Below are 23,852 nucleotides of genomic sequence, written 5' to 3'. Positions count from 1 at the left end.
AAGGTGAATGTGCTCTCTATTTAAACAGTTCAGTAATTCACCATTTGGGAGGTATTTGTGGTATTCTGTGTAGGGTGCTATGGTATCAGAATTTCTTTAGATAGAAGTTAATTTAAAATCTCATAATGCTCCATAGATGGCCCTCATAAATGAAAGATCCTTCTTCATCTTTGGATACTTTTCTACACTTGGGTTTCAAAGGCTAGAAGTGAGGGTTCTCTCCACTGTGTCAGCAACACACTTTTTGCCTGACTGACTCTTCCTGGTGTATGACTGTAGCCGCGGACCTGCTATAGATTAGAGCCCTTTCAAGCCAGAACTGTGGTGCTCAATCTGCTTCTGTCCTTCCAAAGCCATGGCTGGTGTCCCAGGTTGACAGTGGGTTTTCTCTCTCTTGTTCTCTGGGGCTCTGCTTCTGACCCTGTCATTTCCCTCACATCAAAGAAGACATAGGCCCCCATGGGATAAAGGAAAGCCATTCCACAGCCACAGCCAAGAAGAAAGGACCACCCCAGGGTAGAGTTCCTGGCAGCCCACCCAGGCTATTCTGGGGTGGATCCAACCTTATTACGTATTTCTCTAAAATAAAACATCAAGTTGAAGACACACCAAATACTTTTTTTCTACAGTTTTTAAACAAACATAGACTTTGTAGTCTCCCCAAAATGAACCTTTGAGAATAAACCAGAAAATTTTTTAGTAAATATATTAGAAATAGATGGTAAAGTATCTTTTAATCTGGCAAAGACTGAAATGGGAAATGAGCCAAGACTCCTGGTCACAAACAGGCTTTTCACGTTAATCAATATGATCATCTAATCCATTCTGACTCAATAGGTTCTAAGAAAGAGAGTTAGTAGAATATTTCAGCCTTAAATATGGTTGAAGAACAAGAGAAAGGAACTCACAGATGAAAAGAATCGTTATGCTTTTTTTTAATGTCATTTTAGGGTGATAATTTGCATAGGTGTTATTTTGTGTCTTATGAATGCAGGGGGGTAGATCTGCATAGTCACCCTTCTCTGACAGAAACTAAGACTGACATAGTGATGGACTCAGTCCAGGTCAGATGTAGAACTTGGAATTCATAGGCATCAGACCTGCTATTTAATGTCAAGACCTTCATCCTCTAACGGTAGAAAAATCCAGAAAGAGAAAGGATATGCCAACATTATTTTAAAGGACATTAATTCCCTAAAAGAAAAGTCCCCTCTGGAACATTCTTTGACACTTTTTTTGTCTGCTTCTCCAATCTATCTACCTTTTATTCTTTCTCTCTGAAAAGAGACTGAGGTGAGGCAGAAGAATTGGAACGGATAAATCTACTACATAAGGAAGCTTTAAAGATTAAAAGGGTAACTTATAGGAAAGCACACAGCAGACACATAGTCAATGCTCAATAAGGAATAACTCCTTCTTACCTTGTTGGCAGAGGGAAAGCATTGCAAGATTGTGAGCAGAGAATTGGCATTACTAGAGCTAAATTGGGTTCTTCCCCATATTGGAGTCAAATTGGTGAGAAAGAAACACCAGTGTTCACACATTAAATCCCTTTGTGACTTTTTTTCTGACTGAGCTTTACTCTTCCCAATCATCATTGCAGGTTTTGAAACAAAGCACCGGACAAAGCAATCCTCCTCACAACTAAAGAGGGTTCTGCTAAGGAAAAAATTATACCTGTAGTTCAAGGTTCTATCAGATTCCTGGCATCAGATTAGGAGTTCCTTTGAAGAAAAAATTGATATCTTCAATAGAACTTCTTATTAGTTCTCTTTTTTAGAATGTGTAATAATATACTTCCTGTGGGAACTATGTAGTCATTTGGTCAACCAACAATTAAGGAATCACCGTTCATATTTGGTTACACAATTAGCATATATCTTCCTGTCTGGATGATTTTAGAGGTTATAAGAATAAAATAGTTTTGCTATAAGTACATTCTCCATAAAATAGCGAGAAAGAATTAAAAAAGTACATGGGAAGCCATGTGCTATAGTGAATGAAAGTACAGCTTTGGGTTCAGATGGTCCTGAGTTCAAATTTCTTGACTAGGCTTGTGGACTTGGGAAAGTTATTTAACTTTCCTGAGGAGTAGTTTTCTCATCTGTAAAATCATAATGATAATAGCTTACCTTGCAGGGTTATAAAACTTACATGAGATCATGTGAATTGCACATCTAGTTCATTCAGTGTCTGAACCTATAGGGAATGGATCAGTAAACGGTGGTCCATAGAATGGTGATGACTATTAACTGTGCCAGGATTGGCCAAGCTACCATCACTGACTGCGGCTTTGTGCCTTGAGCAGTTTTTGTTGATCCTTATTTTTAGCCAATTAAACAATGTAAGACTTAGTTCCTAAAAAAATCTTGGAAACAATGACCTCTTTGACTCTCGCCACCACCATATTGTGAAGTCCATGATCTGGCTAATCTGTGTCTATCCAGACAAAGCCACCTCAGAAATCTGGAACGGAGTTCCATCATCAGAATAGCTGCTCATAGTGTCTCCATGATTCTGAGGAGTTCAATGTGTTGGGGGTTGGATGGTGTGGGCAGGAGGCTTCAAACTTCCCTGGATTTTCCCATCACCTCAAAGGTGTTTTAGCTCAGTCAGCTACCAGGAGGTGGAAGCCTGGCCTCCTGATGTTTGTTCCTACTCAGAAATAGGCCAGACCCTGGTTTTTCATAATTCTGAAGACGTCATAACATAGCCCTGAATGCTCAGCTTCCCTTATCAGAAATAAAGGCCATTCTCCACTTAGAAACTTGTCGAGAGACTCCTGCTATTGTTGCAATATGGGGACTCAGCCTATTGCCCTTTGACTCTAAGGAGGCTCCAAATGACCGCTTTCTGACCACTAAAGCAGATTTGCTCAAACTCCTCAACTAAATATCTCTCCTCTGATAAGAAACCAAGCTCTAAAGACCCAAAGTTTAGTATTTACCTTCCAGAAGTTTTTAATCGACATAATTAGTAGTCTTTTCACACTCTCTCAACAGCACTTAAATCATGAGGACTCTCTCAGTCGGTTGCTGAGTGATTGCAATTAAGAGACCAGACTATGACAGTGAGCTAACTTATGTTTGTGGCCACCTAAGCAATGTTTTGACAAAGGGAGATAACCTTTCATGGATACAGTAGAAACTTTATTTGGTGAGGTAAGCATAGTGTAAGGGAAGCTGCCTGTCCAGGGCACTCTGAACCTAAAATGACATTAGAACAAGGACAAGAATAACAGAACAGTCTCTAGTCCAAACAGTGCTCTGGTAGAATAGGATTTGTCTTTCCTTTGGTTTCTTTTCACTTGTAAATAAAATGCGTAATTAATGTAGGGAAGCATATAAATACAGACAGGAAATTAAAAATGTAAATGTTCCCTTGAAATCCACCAATATCTACTAATAATGCTATAAAATGCACCCTCCTAGTATCTTTTTAACATACATGTTTATTTTTTGAAACAGTGTCATGGTGGCCATACTGATTTGTAATCTGCTTTTCCCTCAATATGTTATGAACATTTTCCATAAATATTCCTCTGTAATAGCATCTCAACTGACTGACTAATGATCCATTTCATGAATGTACCACAATCATTTAACCAAGCCTGAATTGTCAATATTTGGATAATTTCCAGATTTTCAGTGTTATAAAACTACTTTGATGAATAACATTGTAGATAAATGTGTGTTCTTAGCCATTATCGTTTCCTTATAATAAACTCCTAGGTATTGCGTTTGCTGAGTGAAAGGCTATGAGCAGGATTATGACCACATGAAGAAGGCTGCTCTGAACATTCCTGTACAAAACTCCTATTGAGCAGATGCAATATTTTGGGTCTTGGGAGTGGACTTTCCGAGTCTTAGATAAATGATCATATGACTCAGTTTTCCCAAGTCAGTCCCAGTAATTTCTGCTTACCCAGGAAGTCATCCTATTAGTGCTACCTTTTATTCTAGAAAGTTTTTTGGTTTATGCAAGGTATAGTCATCCTAGTCATAGGATAGGTGAATACTCTACATTAAGAGATAATGGAAAACTGTTTTCCAAGTTTCTGCAGCAACTCAAACTCCCCCAATACTGTGTAAGTGATGCTGTGGATCTACAGCTTCTTCAACACCTGCTGTTGTCAGATTTTTTCATGTTTATCAATCAAATCGTTATGAAAGGCGATTTTATTCTAATCATGATTAACATGTCCTGATCTCTGCTGATGCTACATATTATTTCATATTTTTGTTAGCCATATGTATTTCCTCTTCTTTGAAATGCCTGTACGTACATTTTGACTATTTTCTATTGGGATGTTTTGGGTAAGCCAGTAAAAACTGAACACCACCCAAATGACTATGGAAAAGGAAAAGGTATGAATGAGCCATGCTATATAAAATGTAATATTATTCAGCAGCCAAAACGAGTGAATTGAAGTAACATGAAACACTATGGATATCTTAAAAATCTATCATTAAATGAACAAGTAAGTCCATAAAGATTAATACACACACCCAGACATACATATGTGCATGTATATATATATACATTATAACCTTATATATACATATGTAACTATATATATATATATATATATATATATATATATATATATATATATATTTGTATAAGAAATATACAAATGTATAAGAAGATACAATTTTAGGAATAAAAATGCTACCAAAAATCTATAAAAGGGAAAGCATGGGGGTGATGAACATGATGAAACTCAGCTTACCTCAGACAGGAGTAAAGGAGAAGGATGAAATTTAGAGAACTTATGGTTAGATGTTGGTTATCATCAAAGTCTAAGCATTTATTTTCGGTGGTGTATTCTAAGGATTTATAGCAAATAAGAAAGGAAGTAATGAAACAAATAAAGAAGACCATGTGTGTGTAATAAATCAAAATTATGATTAGTTTATTTCCAATGAGGAGCGGCAAAGAAATGTACATTTTTAAGCTTATTTATACCATGTTTTCCCGAAAATAAGACCCAGCTGGACCATCAGCTCTAATGTCTTTTGGAGCAAAAATTAATATAAGACCCGGTCTTATTTTGCTATAATATAAGACTTGATATAATATAGTATAATATAATATAATATATAGTACTGGGTCAATATAATATAATATAATACCGGGTCTTATATTAATTTTTGCTCCTAAATATGCATTAGAGCTGATGGCCCGGCTAGGTTTTATTCTCAGGCGAAACATGGTACATATCACCAGATCTGCCTTCAAGAAAGATTAAACAATTTACATGAGTGCCTATTTCACTGCATCCAGAATTATTCTGTAAAGTTAAAATGATTGTATTGCCTCTACCTGGGCCATGATATACAGAATGAAACTGGAACCTCTGATTTGTGAATGGCAAGGCCATTGTCATCTTTGCTGAAGACATGCCTATTTTGGTCTGCTGTTGGAAGATGGGATGTGAAGTATGGGCTACATATCATTTGGCTAGAGGGGAAACCATATGGAGTACCTCTACTAACATTGCTTTCCATGGCTCCCAGATGTGAAGAGAACTACACGCTATCCAGCTGTATCCATGTTTACTCCAGCTACAACCCTCTTTTCAGTAACATTTGCTCTGAATTTATTTGCCAATACTATTCTAAAAACTGCCTGCTATCTACCATTATCATCATTAACAGTAACAACTAATGTCTGGGTTTTATTTAAGGTGCCATAAGTGTCAGGTACATAAATAGGAACAGTTCCTCATCTCTCAGATATACTTGTATTTATTTATTTATTGAAATGAGATAAATATATGTAGGCCTCCATCCTCCAGTCATGGGAAATTGCATCTGAGCAGGTTTAAGATTCCCTTTCCCTCACATAGATGATAAGACAATAGAAACTTCTGGGAAGAGGATGGTACCCTAACCAGAAAGCTTAGTTTATCACAAAGTGCACATTGTCTAAGCCCTGTGTCCATTTGAATGACGTTGCCTCTATTTTTTCTGTGGAAACCTGATGTGAATGGACCTTTCCTTTTGTTAAGGCTCTCCGTCGGGCCTCCACAATGGCCTCCATCTCCAGTGAGCCACATGGGAGAAGAACCAGGCCCTCACCATATTTATTTGGAAGTAAATATGCATTTACTAAACCACCCACCTCCACACATTTTCAAGTCTTGGGAAATCCCACTCTCTTTCTCACCCACACTACCTCCTCCAATACTTGGAGCTCTTCCCTGTCTTGGATAATCCTTTGTTGTGCCTCAGTTTGCCTAGCTTTCATAAATGAAGTCTAGTTTCTTGAGGGGAAATGGAAAAATACCACTCTATCTTTCCAGATTCATCTAGAGTAGTGAAGACAAAGTAAACTAATGTCTTTTTTTAAAATTCCAGAGGTGTTAAGACATGGTTCTGGTGATTCTACCCTTGAAATATGTTAAAAATGTATTCACTTGTCTCCAGCTCCTTTGCTGTCACCTAATTCAAGCCACCATCATCTGTATGTGGACTGTTACAACAAATATAAGCAAATCTCCCTGACCCACAATTGTTCACTTCAAATGGATTCTCCACAGAGCAGCCAGTGAGAATTTCTTTTTCATTAGTTTCAGGTATACAAAACAATGTAATAGTTAGACACTTATCATTTATATCCCTCACAAAGTGATAACCCCTTCCCCCAATCTACTACCCCTCTGACATCGCACACAGCTATTACATTTCCACTGTCTCTATTCCTAATGCTGTACTCCACTTCTTGTAAATATATATATATTTACGTAATATATATATTTAATTATATATACGTAAATATATATAAATATTTATATATATATATAAATATATATATATATATATATATATATATATATATATATATATTTCAGCTTCAGGTGTACACTGCAGTGGTCAGGCATCTACACCATCCCTGAAGTGGTCTCCTTAATAAGACAAGTGTCCATCGGATACCCTACAAAATCTTTACAACATTATTGATTATATTCACCAAACTGACTTTCGTATCCCTGTGGCAATCTTGTGGTTACCAATGGTGCTTTCTAATCCCCTCACCTTCTCCTGCATCCCCACCCACCCTTTCATCTCGCAGCACTCAGTTTTTCCTCTATATCTCTGAGGCTGTTTCTGATTAGTTCATTCATTTATTATTTTCTTTAGATTCCACATATAAGTGAGATGATAAGGTATTTGTCTTTCTCCGTCTGACTTATTTCACTTAACATAATATTCTCTAAGTCCATCCATATTGTTGCAAATGGTAAGATTTCATTCTTCTTTATGGCTGCATAATACTCCATTGTATAAATGTACCACAGTTTCTTAATCCAGTTGTCTACCAATGGGCATTTTGGTTGTTTCCATGTCTTGGCTATTGTGCATAGTGCTGCAATAAACATAAGGATGCATAATTTTTTTCGAATTAGAGTTTCGGATTTCTCCAGACAGATACCTAGGAGTGGAATTGCAGGGTCATAAGGTAGTTCCATTTTCAGTTTTTTGAGATACCTCCATACTGTTTTCTATAGTGGCTGCACCAATCTGCAATCCCACCAACAGTATACAAGGGTTCCCTTGTCTCCACATCCTCGCCAGCACTTGTTGTTTGTTGATTTATAGATGATAGCCATTTTGACTGGGGTGAGGTAGTATCTCATTGTGGTTTTTATTTGCATTTCTCTAATGATTAGTGAAGTTGAGCATTTTTTTCATATGTCTGTTTGCCATCTGTATGTCCTCTTTTAAAAAGTGTCTCTTCATGTCCTCTGTCCATTTTTTAATTGGGTTGTTTGGGTTTTTTTGGAGTTAAGTTGAGTGAGTTTTTAATAAATTTTGGCTATTAACCCCTTATCGGGTATATCATTGGCAAATATCTTCTCCCATTCAGTAGGATCCCTTTTTGTTTTATTAATGGTTTCCTTTGCTGTGAAAAAAAACGTTTTAGTTTGACGTAATTGCCAGTCGGAAATTTTAAAACCACAAGCCTTATTGGGTTACGTCCTAATTAGTAAGATATAAAATAGAAAGTATAATATGATCAAATTAAAAATCCTTATCAAGGTCCACAAGGCTTACAAGCCTCCCACTCTTATTTTCTGCTGCTCACACACCAGTTTTGTTTCTATGTTTGTTTTTGAAATTTCCCTAGCTCTTCACTACTTCAGGCTTCGTCCATTCTTCTGCCTGAAATCTTTTCCTAACTACCTCCTGCTCATGCTTCATGTCTTAGCTAAATGCTACTTCCTCAGAGACGCCTTTCATTGATTCCATAACCTAAATGAGTGACCCTGTTTTAGTTTCTCATTATACCCTTTAACATCCTTCTTAGCATTATCACAATTTATCATTATCTGTGTGTTGATGTGATTATTTACTCAATATATGTTTCCCCTACTGGCCACATATCACCAATGCCTAACAAATAGTAGACACTCAAGAAATTAGTGAATGAAAGAGAAAGAAGAGAAAGATAAGCAACGTAGATTGGCTTAAATTCTATTGAGGCAGATACACACACACAGACACACACACAGTCATTATGGATTATTGTATAGTCCTACCCTTTCCTAATTTTCTGCTCGTATACTGGGTAACTAGAGGCCCAGCCATTGCCACAGCATTTCTGTTTCCTATTATTGTTGACTGCCATACTTGAAACAATTCAATCCATGTGTAAGGATTCCATGAGACAGTCTGTCTTGAGACAAAGGCAAAAATGTCTTGGTTCTATATTTGCTACAATTTGTGCCTTTTTATATCCATCAAATATGTGGCATTTTTTAATGCTTGGGAGACCTCTATGAGTCTGTCAAATATGTTTAGAAGCTGAAATAATAGGAAGATATGTCAAGAATAAATATGTCTTTACTTCCAAGCACGAACTGAGAAATATTGCTTCTTGCATTGAATCAACTTTAAGAAGAATCAGCCTCCTGAGGCACATCCCACAATTTTTCCCCCTTTACCATGTCTCCTCCACAACCTCTCCACCACCCCCACCACCTTGGAGTCATTTTAGAACTGAAATGGACATTCAAGTTTCTCTTAGCTTTGTATATGACAGAACCAAAGCACAGCAAGATGAAGTGATTTCCCCAAAGTCATCCCACTATGATTATACAATTATAAAGGAATGGAAAACAAGGTAACAAGGTGAGCATTTAAAAGCATGGTCTCAATAAATGGCTCCCAAATTTTCTATTTAAAAAAAACAAGAAATATTCTAAATCTGAGTGTTCTGATTTTTCAAAGGACTTTTTAAAAGTTAAGTGTTATGATCAAGGTAAAGAAATGAAAGAAATGAGACCTTAAAATACTTAAAAATCAAATTATTCTGTGCAGGAAAATCTTCACATGCTGTAGGATTGTTTGCATTTACTTTTCGTAATGCTTTCTGTATTCAAGTAAGATTAAATGAAAATTATCTGGACCCCCATTCTGCATTGAAATTATTAAAACATGTATTTAAATTATTACCTTCTCTTTAATCTGAACAATTCTAGGATCTAAAATTTTTGATGTTCCCAATATAAAAGATCAATTATAAAAATTTACTGAATTCCTATTATGCAAAAGAGAATTTACTGGGTCCCATGAGGACCAGGAAAGTGAGCTAGAATGGAATCTGGCCTGAAGAAACCCATACTCTGTTATGGTGGGAAATAACCCACACAGCAGAAACTTACCCCCAAATCAACCATGGTGTCAGCACAGTTTGAAAGAGGACTTGTATAATTATGAGTAATAGTAGTCTCTGAATTTATGTTTGGAAACAAAAGTATTAGAAAAGAAAATTAATCCTACTTTAAGTCTTCACATTGGTGAAGCAGAAAGTTTCATTTGATCTTTAAAAGTATTAGCTGGTTGTTTAGAAATTATTTTTTTTAGAAGCTAGCAATTATTTTGAAAAATAATGTCATACCAATTGGAAAATATTTCTAAAAGCAGTTGGAGAACAAGAATAAACAAGTATATATGAAGGTGTCTCTAGGTCACTGGGTACTGAAATGGTTTTTTCTTCCTATCATACAAATCATGGAGACTTCAAACAGTTTCACTGCTGGGAATTTATCCTGTGGATAAATTCCTATGTGAAGATCTTCACTGTGCTTTTATCTAACTTCCCAAAATGAAAACAGCATAAATGTTCATCAGAAAGGATTAAGTGTTTAACTTGTGTCATAGAATACTGTACATTCCTGAGAAAGAATAAGGGAGGATCGACACGTACAAATATGAAAGAAGGCCTAAGAAATATTACTGAATGAAAAGGCAAAGAACAAACTACATATAAACAGAATTCCATTTGTGCAAAAACAAGCCTGTGAAAATTTGCTATTCATAAATAATTTCCGGAAGGATACTCCAGACACTCTTATTGAGGTATACCTTTGGGAAGTGAGAGTGTGTATTGGGATGAAAAGAACTTTTACTTTTTAATTTTACACTCTTCTCTTCGTTTTGATTATTTTTTTCATCATGGATATGTAGTATTGCTTTTTGTTTATTACATTCCTATACTATTATACATTTTAATTTTTTACATTATTTAGTATGTTTATATGTTATTATTATTTTAAACCTATAGTGCTTTTAAATTGAAGATACTTGGAAAAATATCTTAACTTATTTTCTCATTGTATGTTTTCAGTTTCTATATCCCAGTGACTTCTGTTGTGGGCTATACTTTTGCTGTAGCTTGTCACATCTATAATAACATCATACACTGGCAATTCTGAATTTTCATTTCTTTTACTGAACTTTTACATCCTGCTTATTTTAAAAAGCACTTTGTAGTTTCTTCACAGAAATCTGTTAAAATGGTGCATTTTAAAATTACTGCTAACTTAAATTTCAAAACTAAAAATTTTATGGGATTCTTAATCTTTCAACAAATCGTTCATTTAACATACTTTTATGAAACATGGCACTGAGTATGTAGAATTTTGTGAGTTTCAAAGTACCTGATTTTAAGGAGCATAAAACGCAGGAGAGACAGAAACTAGTTTTACTCTATATAACCCGGTTCAAAAAAAACCAAAAAGCTCTTATAACACAAAAGGGGCATGAGACACAGAAGAAAGTTTACTAAGTTGAGCTGGACCAAGGAAGATTTCCAGGAAAGTATAACAATTATGACGAATCTTGAAAAAGAATAAATGATTGGTACAACTATATTGCCTTCACAAGAACATTTTACATGACCTAGAATTAGAGAATTTTAGACTTACAAGTGACCTTAAAGAATATGAATCCTAATCCAAAATAAAGAAATATTACTTTTTAAAAACAACAGAGGCTGTAGGTCAAATTAAGTGGCCAGTACAGAGTAGAAATTTAGTAAATGTTCATTCTCTCCAGGACCAGTTACATAATTTACAAGACCATGGAAAGAGTTTCAGGAGACAAATTAAGTCAACTGTCTCCTAATGACTACATGCATTTGGTCTGGGATTGATCCCTCAGAATCTCCTCACTCTCAAGATACTGCTTGGTCTGAAGTCATTACCTTCAGAAAAGGAAGGAAGAAATTTCAGATATGTTAAGAAATACTTGCAAATTAAAATTTTTCATTCTTGATCTAATTTTCTTTTAAAACAACACATGCAAAGAAAGATACTGACATCTCCATTTTTTATGAATGCGAAAACAAAGACTGAAAGGGATGAACACTTTCAAGTTTGAAATTATTAAGAAATTGTTCAAAAATTATTGTTAAGAATTTCAAGACAACTACAACAAAGCATTAAATCAAGCATGGGCCCTTCTGAACACAGGGCCCTGTGCAACTACCACACGGTTCTCAAGCCCACGAAGCAGGCCTTCCTCCCACTTCTTACCTAAGCTCTTAGGGGTCCCTAGAGGCAGAATCTAAATAAGAACCCAGGTGTCCTCAGCCCATGTTTCATTCCTGAGCTATTCAGATTGAGAACCAAAAACCAATGATAATCGGCAATGCCAAAACCATGTATAGAGGCTAACGTTTTTACATTTTACCTGCACACATCGTACAATTGTGTTAAGAAACATATACAAAATCACATTATGCCAGTTGCTCAAATAGCTAAATAACCCAGGCCTTTGAGCAATAGGGTGGGTCATGAATTCTGCCTTTCTGTTTTTCATTTTTGCATATTATAAAAACCAGATGAATTTACAATGCCATTTTAAAAAAATGATTACAATAAGAAAAAGCCCTACAGAATATAGAAAAGCATGCTTCTAACAAGGCTGGTGGTATACACGGCTTCTCTTTTATGTATACGGACAAAGACTTCTCAAAATTATAAAAGTCATAAATAATCCATTAACCTAATTTTTTAACTAAAGGGACAGGAAAGTCTCCTATTTAATTAATAAATGCATATCTTCATTTACTCATGTAATAAACATGAATCAATGTATCCCAAGAGCCTGGTACAAGACTAGTTCATAATAGGTATTCAGTGAAAAATGAGTGATGCCGATGGATGGATAGATGGGTGAGTGACTAAATATAGAACAACAATAAAATATCATTTGACCATTAAAAGGAGTGAAACTTTGCTACATATTACAAAATGGATTTACCTCGAAAACATGTGCTAAGTGAAAGAAGCCTGAAAAAAAAGACCACATGTTATACGATTCTATTTATATGAAATGTCCAGAATAGGCAAGTTCACAGAGGCAGAAAGTAGATTGTGTGGTTGCCAGGAGCTGGGAAGAGGGACAAGTTGGGAGTGACTGTTAGTGGTATGAGTGTTTTGTTTTTTTAGGGTGATTAAAATGGTTCTAGAATTAAAAAGTGTTGATGGTTGTGCAACTTGTGAATACATTAAAAAACCACTGAATTGTATACTTTTAAAAGGAAGGGTATGACAGTGTGTGAATTATGTTTCAATTTGAAAACCTTTCTAAAAGAAATAAACCAAGTTTGAGAAATTTAAGTAACTTGCTAAAGATCAAATATCTAGGAAGTGGAATTCTGAGACTAACACCAAGAGTAACTAGGGCTTTTCCCAGACTCTCAACCTACTGCCCACAAATTTGCCGAGCACCACCAGCTCTCTCTAAGGCTCTATAGAGCTCTGTACTTACAGGCAGGAAACCACCTGGACCAAAGTGTTAACCCAGCAGTTACTGTACTCTGATTCCTGAGGCTGTGGTCTGTGAATGATGTGGTGTAAAGCAGAGGAAAGAGCAAGGGCAGAGCACCTTCCATGCGGTTCCTCACTTTTTCTGCATTGTCCTAGACACCACCCAAGTGGCTCTCGTACCGCAGGTCTTGCTTGGGAATCCAAAATAACTAACAATATCCCTATTGTGCCTCTGCTGTATTTCATGGTAGCTTAGAATATTTATTTCCTGTTTTCTTATGTCTAATTTATTTCCAGGCTAGCATAGAGCAAGATGACCCATAACCTCTTGTGAAATGCTTGGTATTTGTCCTTCAGGACAGATGTTAGGCCTATTATATTTGGCTAATAATAAAATAACAGCAATCACAGCTTGTCCTTGTTTGTGGGTGATATGTGAATGTTTCCTAAGGCTTCTTTCATTTTGCATATATGTTCATTTGTTACAGCAGAGTGAGGCAAGCATTATTGCTCTTTTCAAAAAAAAATGAACATAGCACAAAAACCTCCATCTTCTAACTCCATGTTTATTATCCTTCTTGCCTATCAAGGGAATCAAGCAGCCTTTCTTGCACTTAATTTGTTTTTTTTCCCCCCAGAGGTTGAGATGAAGTATAAGGGAAGTAGGTGATAGGGACATGTGGTTTTTGTACTCTAAGGAAAAGTTAAAGGTTAAGTTCTTGCTCCTAAAGATCGATAATCAATCACAGTTGAAATGGCAACCTGTCATTGGAAAAGGAAAGGAAACACGGAAATATAAAATAAAGCAGATTGTAATATCACGTAACACCAAGAAGATTAAAGATTTAACTGTAAATGTGTGTAAGAGATTTTATACAAACAATTTTACCCTAATCTCTAGACACAAAAGAAAAAGCAGAAATGTTGTCTACATGTTCATGGTTGTTCTCTAAGTTTGAAATCAGCAGCCATTCATCGATGCATGTCCTCCTTGGGAGTGGAATACAGATCACAGAGAATAAAAGGTCCACCTTTTGCCTTGAAGCAGAGTGAATAGGCAATTAACTGAAACTTCTGTGGTTCTTCAACTTTTGGTGTGGATCAGAGTGCCTCTCCCTCACTGACCAATATGGAATGGAATGTTAGGTTGTGTGACTAATGGGTTCTCTGCAATCCTGAGATTTGTTCTGTTCTTGCCAAACTTCTTAGTTTCCTGTTAGCTCCAATCTGTGGAGCCACCCTGAGGACCACCCTAACCCCACTGCACCACTTCCTGTCCCCCAGAACTCCGGGGTTATCTCAGTGACAGCTCCACCCCTACCAGCAAGTCATTCTGGAATTTGAACTGTGAAAACATATCAATTCCTGACTCAGGCACTTGAATCAATTTTCAGTGAACTGAGGATAATTGAATGCGACACCATCCCACCAACCAGCAACCAGTGGCTATCATATGGGGTATAGGAAATCATGGGCTTTGAAATCAAACAAATCCAGAATCGTATCTCAACTCTGCCTTGTATTCTTTGCAGAACTTGAAAGTGTTCGTCCCTTTCAGCCTTTGTTCCCTCATTCATAAAAAATGGAGATGTCAGTATCTTTCTTTGCATGTGTTGTTTTAAAAGAAAATTAGATAAAGAATGAACATTTTTAACTTGCTAGTATTTCTTAACACATCTTAAATTTCTTCCTTCCATTTCTGAAGGTAATGACTTCAGACCAAGCAGTATCTCGAGAGTGAGGAGATTCTGAGGGATCAATCCCAGACCAAATGCATGTAGTCATTAGGAGACAGTTGACTTAATTAGTCTTCTGAAGCTCTTTATATGGCTTTTCTTGTCCTCTGTCTATTCTAGTATTTTTAAACCTTTTATTCATTCACCCCTAATGAAATTTTATAGATTTTGTTTTCTAATTGCCCTCTCCCACATGAAAATTAATGCCACAGATATACTATTATATCTGATGATATATTGTATGTTTATCTTTGCTTTATATATAAAAACAGAAAAAATTTTTTACACCCCACCAAGAACTAGTTTTCACCTCCTTGGGGGTAATCTTGTCTCCATTGAGAATGCATGGTCTATTCTGTAAAAGTGTTTGAAGAGTTTATGAGGAGATATTTTTTAAAGCCTGGAGGAAGACTTTATTGGCTTCTATTTCAGAATATTCTTTCTATCATCATCTCATTACTATTAGAGGTAGAAGAGAGTAAGCCAAGATTTTGCTATTTTTTTATTTCCTATGATTAGCCATCAAGGTCCAGGTCAACATGTCAAAAATATAGGAAGAAGCTTGGGCTGCAAGAAATGAAATGATGGTTGGCCCCAACCCTCTGATGTGTCTTCTGCAACTCAGAGGACATTATGACATATCAGCTACAGCAGCAGTACATAAATAATGGGGTTAAACCTCCAAAAATTTGTACCACATCAATTGAATAATTAGTTTCTACCTAGTCTCTGAAAATGTCCAGATTTTGCTCAGTTAAACTTTTATTCCTCACTTAAAATTACAGCTAGTGCCTGTTTTATCTTAGTGCATATAATTAAAATATTTATGGGCCAATTTCCTAAACTGCAGTATTGATTTGAATTTTTCAATAATTTTGATGACAATCATTAGGACTTCACTTGCACACTGAACTTCTAAAATGTAGGCCATATTTCTTATTATTTTGAGAAACGCTCAAAATTGTGTAATAAATTTCAATGAGAAAAAAATTGTCAATATAAATAATAGAACAATATCAACTTTGGGTGAGATTGAAAGTAATAATATAAAATATAACAATAATAGAATAATATAAAATAATAATACTAAGTGTTGAGGAGGTATGAAGCAACTGAAACTTGCAGAAACTGCTGATGGAAATCGAAATGATACAACCACTTTGGAAAATAATTTGACATATTCTTAACAAGCTAAATATAGACTTACCATGTTATCCAGCAAATTCACTCTTAAGAATAGGTATTTTGCCCAAGAGAAATGAAAACATAAACCCACAAATATTTATATTTATGTAAATATTTATATCAGTTCTTTTATAGCTTTATTGAGATGTAATTTACATACGATAAAATTCTCCCATTGTAAGTATATAATGTTAGACAGTTTTTGGTAAATGTACACAGTTACGCAAATATCACCGCAATTCAGTTACAAGCACTTTCATCCCCTCAAAAAGTTCCCTCGTGACTCTTGCCCAGTCAATCCCCTCTACCACCTTCAGCCTTAGGCAACTACCAAACTACTCTCTGTCTCTATACTTTTGCCTTTTCTAGAAATTTCATATAATTGGACTTTTATGTAATATAAAATGTAGTCTTCTGTGACTGGCTTCCTTTTCACGTTCTTTCATTGTTTTTATTCTCTCCTTTTTTTTAAGATGAAGAAATTCAAGTCCAGTTGGGTATGGGACTTGTCTGAGATCACATGTTAGTGGCAGATCCAGGACAAGACACAAGAGCTGATTCTCCGTCCAGGACTTTTCCACAACACCATGCTATTGTCAGGATGTGGTGTGCTGTGATAGAAAAAAAACATAGTTTGGGGCATCAGATCTGCTGTTATCTCTAGCTGTGTTGTCCAGGCAACTAAATCAACTTCTCTGAGACTAATTTTTTCCTTATATAAAATGAGGGTAACAATATCTAATTCATAGTTCTTGTGAGGAATAAATTAAGTGTATAAACTGCATAAGACAAGGCTAGACAAATATTAGAAACTTAATAAAAGACAATCATTGTTGACTGGAAAATCAGTTAAAGCACATTCCATCCCGAGACAAAGGACATAGGGAGGGTAATACATGTTGGTAATGAAGATTAGGATTTAAACACTGACTTATTTAAATTTAAAAAATCCCAAAGACAGTGCCAGCAAAACCGGGAACAATGTGCTAAATGTAGTGACTGAACCATTGCTTTATTTCCTTGGTAGAAAGAAAATGTTATGATTTTTTTTTTTTTTTTTGCCTGATTTTTATGCCTAACTCAATAGTTCTTAGTGTTGGCTGCACATTAAAGTCTCCTGGGGAGTATTAAAAATTACCAATACCTGGGCCCTAGCCCAGAAATTCTGATTTCATTGGTCTGAGCGGCTGTCTGGGCACTGGGGATTTTAAACATTCCCCTGGCAATGTTAACGTATAGCCATTGTGAATATTGTAGCCAGACTAAGAACTTGATTCATTTCCTGGGTTTTAGGGAACGGGTTCAAATTGTGGATTAAACTGTCTTCAGAGTGTACCACCACTGACACCTTAGGAAGAGACAAACCACAGAGCCCGCCTGTCTCCACCCAGATGTTTTATCCACAGATTATCCTTTCTTGTTTTTCTGAACAGTGTTGGATGTTTATGCAATCAGCCATGGTGACTTTGTATGAGTAACATTAGCTATTTCTGCGGGGAAAGAGCAGGCTGTCCTCCACTTCCACATCCTACACTGTCACTTTTCACTCCTCAGTCAGAACAGTCACATATTCTTAAACAATCCATGGATTTCACCTGAGGAACAATTTCAAGGAGACACGTAAAATCTGCATGGACTATTGCTCTAACTTAAAAGCTTTTAAAGACCCAGGAGGCCTGAAGAAGTCTTCTCCCTCTCTGGTCATCAAAGATTTAATTTGTAAAGTCAATGGAGTTCATTTTATTAACTCTAAGGTATTTTCTAGTTACAATGATTCAATGGTTGTAATTCTCATGACTGAAATAATAATGAGCAAATTATTTACGGTCCTATTTACAACGCTACTACTAGTACTAAACGACTCCAAAAATGAGGGTTGAGATCTCTGTTAAAATCATTAGCACATACACATATATGATATATTTGATCTTTGAGCAGTATATTTAAATTACATTTCCCAAGAAAGGCAATGCTCAGTCTATAATTTCCAAAAGGAACTGAGAGCTGTCATCGAGGAAAAACTACATTAATAAATTATAATCCTTTACAGATAAGGAAATGACAGAACCCTAATTGATTTACTAATTGGTCAACTACGGTATTGCAAAGTTGTGACGTGACATTAATCACTACCTGGTTAAATGGTCTTTGTGTGATTGCTGTGGCTTCCTGGGAAAATCCCTCATAAATCCACAGAAACCAGAGTGCCAAAAGAAAGCTCCTGCTATGGAATTGAAGGAGAGTTTGTTTAAAGAAAGGAAAGCAACTCTAAATAGTAAAATAAATATTTTCCTCTGCCTTTGGGTGACCTTATGTGTAACCTCTTCCCTTATGAGAATGCCATCTCCTAGCCTGTGGTTTTGTGGCATGTCAGTAATTCCTGAGAGCCTATCCCTAGTGTGGCAGTGGGCCACTTCCTACTCACACAAACCTGTACCCTCCTCTTTTTTCCACAAAAACCTATAGACTCACCAGCTCCCTCATTTCTGAAGATAGATTCTCTTTCTTTAATGCCAATAACTATGCATCAGATCTTTGGCCCTGATATATATCGTCAATAAATTCCCCTCTCTCATTTCTAAGGCATAGCCTAGCAGGTCTACCAGTTAGCTTTATAGTACCTCTGCTTTCTGGTAATGCTAAGTTTGGAAGAAAGGCTTTTAAAACAAAAAGAATATAATAAGGCAGGACTCACAGCACCATGTCATTGCTGACAGTCCCAAGGAAACCCCAGTGGGGTGTCGCTGTTGTATGGAATTGTCTGAGAGAAGCTGAAGGCTTACAGGCCAAATGAAAGATTCCTCAAACAGAGGTCATACACACCAACCAAGAAGAATAACTGAGATGGAAAATAAGTGTTCCAGGAAGTGGTCTATCTGTAGTCAGACTGCTGTGTGTTTTCATGTACATTTCTGAAACCAGGACTTCTCTTCATGACTGCCTTAGTCTGCTTGGGCTGCCATAACAAGACTGGGTGGCTTACACAACAGAAATTCATTTCTTGCAGTTCTAGGGGCTGAGGAGGTTGATATCAGGGTGTCAATATGGTCACTTTCTGGTAACAGCCCTCTTCCTGCCTTTCAGCAGCCCTTTCCATGTGCTCATATTGCCTTTCCTCAGTTTGTGTGCAGGGGTAAGGGGTGGGGAGCTGGAGGGAGAGAGGAAGGGCTAGCTTTCTTCTTATAAGACCACCCATCCTATCAGATTAGGATTCTACCAATATGACCTCACTTAACCTTAACTACCTCCTAAAGTCCTTATCTACAAATAGAGTCATCCTGGAAGATAAGGCTTCAACATATGGATTTGGAAAGCACACAATTCAGTCCATAACTATGTCCCAGCAATCCACACAGAAAATCCCCAAATGTAGAGGTCAGTTTTACTCTTTAAAACAACATTTTAGAAACACTTTGTTTTTGACAATAGAACCCTTTGTCCAAAATAAATCTTACAAAGAAGTCCAGTATATAGTTCAAAACCAAATGAGAGACTAAATAAATAAATAACCTGGGATGTGAGCCTGGAAAATGTGTTCTGTCTGTGTAGGAATGGACAGTTGATTCTGCACTAAACCAGCTCTATGAGAAAACAGCAGATTTCAAGGAGCTGTCTGTCATCCCCGGCAAATGGCTCAGGTATGTGCTCCCTGAAACCTTCAGGGGAAATATCATTGCTATCACACAGGAGAATTTGTAAGAGCAGCTGTACCTCATGGTTATCATGGAAAAAAGTGAAGTCAAACAAGACCCTGGCTGCATGAAGAGACTCAACCAGAGGGTGTCTCATCCTGAGTCATCAGGGTACTTCTCAGGGGGATTTGAGCAACTGGTCTTGCAAGTTCAAGTGGCTTGAAAGAATGTAAACCCTTTAGCACGTCACTGATAAAATCAAATTATCTGGAAAACTGGAAGCTTTTCAAATAAGATTTAATCATCGCTACAGAAGAGTACAAGTCTCTTCATCAAATCATAATGAAAATGCATTGGACTGGGGTCAGGACAACTCTGGTTTCATCCATATTTTTTCACCAGTCAACTTTGTTGGAGAAGTGGTCCAGTTTCCTCATCAGTGAATGAAAGGGGGGATTAGGCCAGTGAGTCTCAAACTTTAATGTATATAAGAATTAGCTGGGGGAAAAATAGAATTAGCTGGGCTGTTTAAAATGGGGGTTTTCTGACCTGTGGAACCCCCCAAATTATGATTAAGTTGTTCTGTGGCAGGACCCAGGAATTTCTTTATTTACTGGCAGCCTGTTGATGTGATACAGATGGTCAACAGATTCCTGCACACACACACACACACACACACACACACACACACACACTTTAAGAAACACTGATGATCTTTAAAGTCCTTCTGCCTTTCAGGTTTTATAATTCTATGTTTCTCAGATTCATCCAAGTAGTGTAATATTAGACCTACATTATCAACCTTCTATCTGCAGCAGAACTATTAAAAACAAACATCTTTTGCTCACTGTGAGCATCTTGAACCATGCCATTGTGACAAAGCCCAGGAAAGAGAAGAAATAAGGATGCCTGAATAGCATTCATTTTTGTGACCTTCATCCTGTGTGGCCTGGTGATTTTCCATTTCCAGTTTGCATGTTCCAAATGATGCCCCAAAGTGAGACTTGGAATATTCCTTTAGCACTTCGCTCTCTTCCTTCTCACCTCGCTACCAACCATGCCCATGTAAGGTCCCAGAGCCTGAATTCCAGGAATGATGTAAGAAAGAGGGCCTCCCTGCTATCTGTTATGTCCAAGTCCATTTCCAAGGTCACTGATGTGTTTCAAGCCAGATAGAGATTTTTTAACACTTTATCCTCTTTTAGGATGTCCCCAGTCATTTAGAACCTCATCTGTATGTCCAGACCATCTTCCTGGGCTCACTATTTGTTTTCACTTGGTATGGATGGAACTTAAGATAGTTTTAAAAGGGGGTGGGGGCATGCAGTACATGGATTGTGTCTTTATGAAAAGTTTACAGTGAACACAAAAGCTAGTACTTTATAGGAACAATACTCTGGAACGGGGATGCAGGAGAACAGCATAAATATATGAGGTCTGAGTTGCTTAGTGAAATCCAAATTTATTCAGTGATCCAGAGGAAGAACCAGGGAACAGATTTTTTTTTTTTTTTTTTTCATAAACCTAATGATGTAGCTGTTCAACTTGGAAAGAAATCTATAAAGGAGGGAAGAATAATGACCTCATTAGGACGTTCTCAGTTGGCCTCTTGAACTCTATGAGGTCACTTTCAGGCTTAGGGTAACAATTTACTTACTATCAGTCATCCTCAGATAGTCATTTGCTTCCTGGCTTCACCCTAGTGCTCCACTCAACTTCCTGGATATAGGCCCCGGAGGGAGGGATTCAGATTGGGGCTCCATCAAGTACCACTTGCCTTTGACTTCCTGAAGAAAAAGTTAATGAACATAGCTTGAAGTCAGACGAATTAACTTTTTGTTTTTCTGTTTATTTTTAAATCTGTTCCAAAAGCTTAAAGAGAGGGAGAACAGTGGGGCAATCTTTATAGTCATAGCCCATGGGGGAAGTAACGTGGCCCTAAAAAGGAGATTTGGGAGAAAGACATTACAGAGACCTGCGGGATGCTTCTCCAACAGCCTTACCACACTGCTTTGTGATGCTTATTTACATAACTATCACTCATTAGGCTGGAAGTTTCTCTAAAGGAGAGGCCAAGTCTTCAATTATCTTAAATCTAGCAAAATGCTTCAGCATATAATGGCAGTTTGCAGCAGATTTGAGTGAAAGAACACTTGCTGAATGGAAACTTTCCATTCAAGTATAAAAATTGTGGTATTTTGGTGTCTCAGAAATTTTTGGAAAGGGGGAAAGGAAGTGGCATATTCGGTATATTTGGGTTTCCTCTCCTTTTGGTCTTTAGTTAATCTATAACAAATGTAAAATAATTAAGTGAGAGGGGGGAAAAATGCATGGTTTAAGGCTCAAGCAAACCTATCAGGCTTTGTGTTTTTACGATTTTTTTCCTTCTACCAGGATGTAAGTGTTTTGATTGAAAGTCCAAAACATAGTATGGTAAACAAAATTATAAATTTTACAAAGATGTGGAAAGAGCAGCTCAAGGGAAAGAACGTGGAAGAGTGCCAAAAATTGCTAATAACTGTAAACCAATTTGGAAAACTATAAAGCATATTTGAAGCCCCAACCTGGTTTTTAGACTTTCTCTTCTTTGCTGTCAGCTTCTGAACTGAATAAAGAAGTAATGTATTCTGAAGACTATGGTTCATTATGTAAATGTGATATTTAAGCCACTTAATTAGGGTGAATATATAATTTATCTTCCAAACTGGGACACTGTTGCAAGCGAAAGGGGGCACAAAACCAGGTCTGTCTCAGACAACCCAACACATATGTCTGCTCCACTCTCCACCCACTTAAAGGGCTTCTTTTTATTCTGTATATTTTGTTCAAAATGTTCCATATTTTTCTCAAAGGGAGATCTTAAGTAGACTCCCACAATGTGCTAGCCTGACGTGAACATAAGTTTGCTTCAAACACATTTAATTGCAACCGAGCTGTGAGGACATGGCCCAGATCAAGGTTGATTTGGGGTCACAAAGGACAAAAGATGCTGCACAAAGTATCTCATCACAGCAAGAGAAAGTCTGATTTAGATGCTGAATTATCTTTACCTCTCTAACAATTATTCATCTCTCACTGTAACACATAACAGACCTCCAGCACAGAGTCAGTTCTTAATATAGCAGATATGAGTAGTATTGCTTTGTTTTCATTGTACTTATTTTTAGATGATTTATGTATTGCAAGTGATACTAATTATTCATTTATAATAATGTTATTTTCTTTAAAAATAAATTTAAGCATAACAAAGAATCAATTAAATAATATTATAGGTGATATGTTGATATGAGCAGAATAAATCTTTTTTTGTTGTTGTTATTCAGGACAGATGCACTAGCCTAAGTGATGAAAGAATTGGTAGTTGTGCCCCAATACATGTTCATTCCTGATCCAAGGATTTTGGGAGGCCAAAGTGGTACAAGACTTCACTCATTTCTAGGTTTTTTTCTGAAAGTCACAAACATAAGTTAGGAAGAGATAGTTTTATGACCTGTAAATGAAGAGGGAAGAGCCTGCGAACTTGCTAAAGTAGGGAAGATTGTCTGAATACACCAAGACAAGAAGAAGAAAACTTGGTCAACAGTATGCAGAGGTTGAAAACCAAGGGAAACTGACCTCCTTCGTTTAGCTATATGTGGTTAGACTATATGAGGTGTGATCAAAAGATACAGTGAATGCTTAAATTAAAAAAATTATTATAAAGACACATTGCCATTAACCCCCCTCAAAATACTCCCCCTTGCTTCAAATACACTTAGCCATCGTTCTTCCCACTTTCTGAAGCAGTTCTGGAAGTCCTCTTTTGTATCTTCATCCTCCATGATGACAACGCTCCGCATCACACATCACTTCTGGTACAGCAATTTCTGTCAAACAAAAACATTATGGTGTGTCCTCATCCTCCTGATTCACCGTATCTGGCACCGTGTGACTTCTGGCTCTTCCCCTAAGTCAAAATTACCATAAAAGGAACATGTTTTAAGTTAATTCAGGACATCAAGGCAACCACGATAGTGCAACTAAAGAACTCAAAAAAGAGGAGTTCCAGAACTGCTTCAGAAAGTGGCAAGAACGATGGGATAAGTGTGTTTAAAATGAGGGGGAGTATTTTGATGGGGGTTAATGGCAATGTGTCTTTCACTATAATAATTTCTTTAACATAAACATTCACCATATTTTTTTATCACACCTCGTGTATGAAGCAGAAGGGGAAGGAAATAATGTAAACAGAAGAAG

General features: G+C 36.7%; 1 protein-coding gene across 14 annotated transcripts in view; it reads left to right on the top strand.

Moving 5' to 3' along the window:
• PHLDB2 (pleckstrin homology like domain family B member 2) overlaps positions 1-23,852 on the top strand; it is a 227,847-nt gene that overhangs the window by 56,806 nt on the left and 147,189 nt on the right. For 11 of the 14 annotated variants that reach the window (XM_074332058.1, XM_074332038.1, XM_074332112.1 and 8 more), the window contains exon 2: positions 19,534-19,622. The exons of the other annotated variants lie outside the window; for them this stretch is intronic. In XM_074332058.1, coding sequence (XP_074188159.1) covers positions 19,614-19,622 — 9 coding nt within the window. In that variant the 5' untranslated portion in view covers positions 19,534-19,613. The remainder of the gene's footprint in view (positions 1-19,533; positions 19,623-23,852) is intronic. 14 annotated transcript variants of the gene reach the window in all.

Source organism: Rhinolophus sinicus, linkage group LG01 (genome assembly GCF_036562045.2).
Source record: "Rhinolophus sinicus isolate RSC01 linkage group LG01, ASM3656204v1, whole genome shotgun sequence".
NCBI lineage: Eukaryota > Metazoa > Chordata > Mammalia > Chiroptera > Rhinolophidae > Rhinolophus > Rhinolophus sinicus.
The sequence above is the reverse complement of the archived record's forward strand: the minus strand, read 5'-3'. Positions and strand labels throughout refer to the sequence as shown.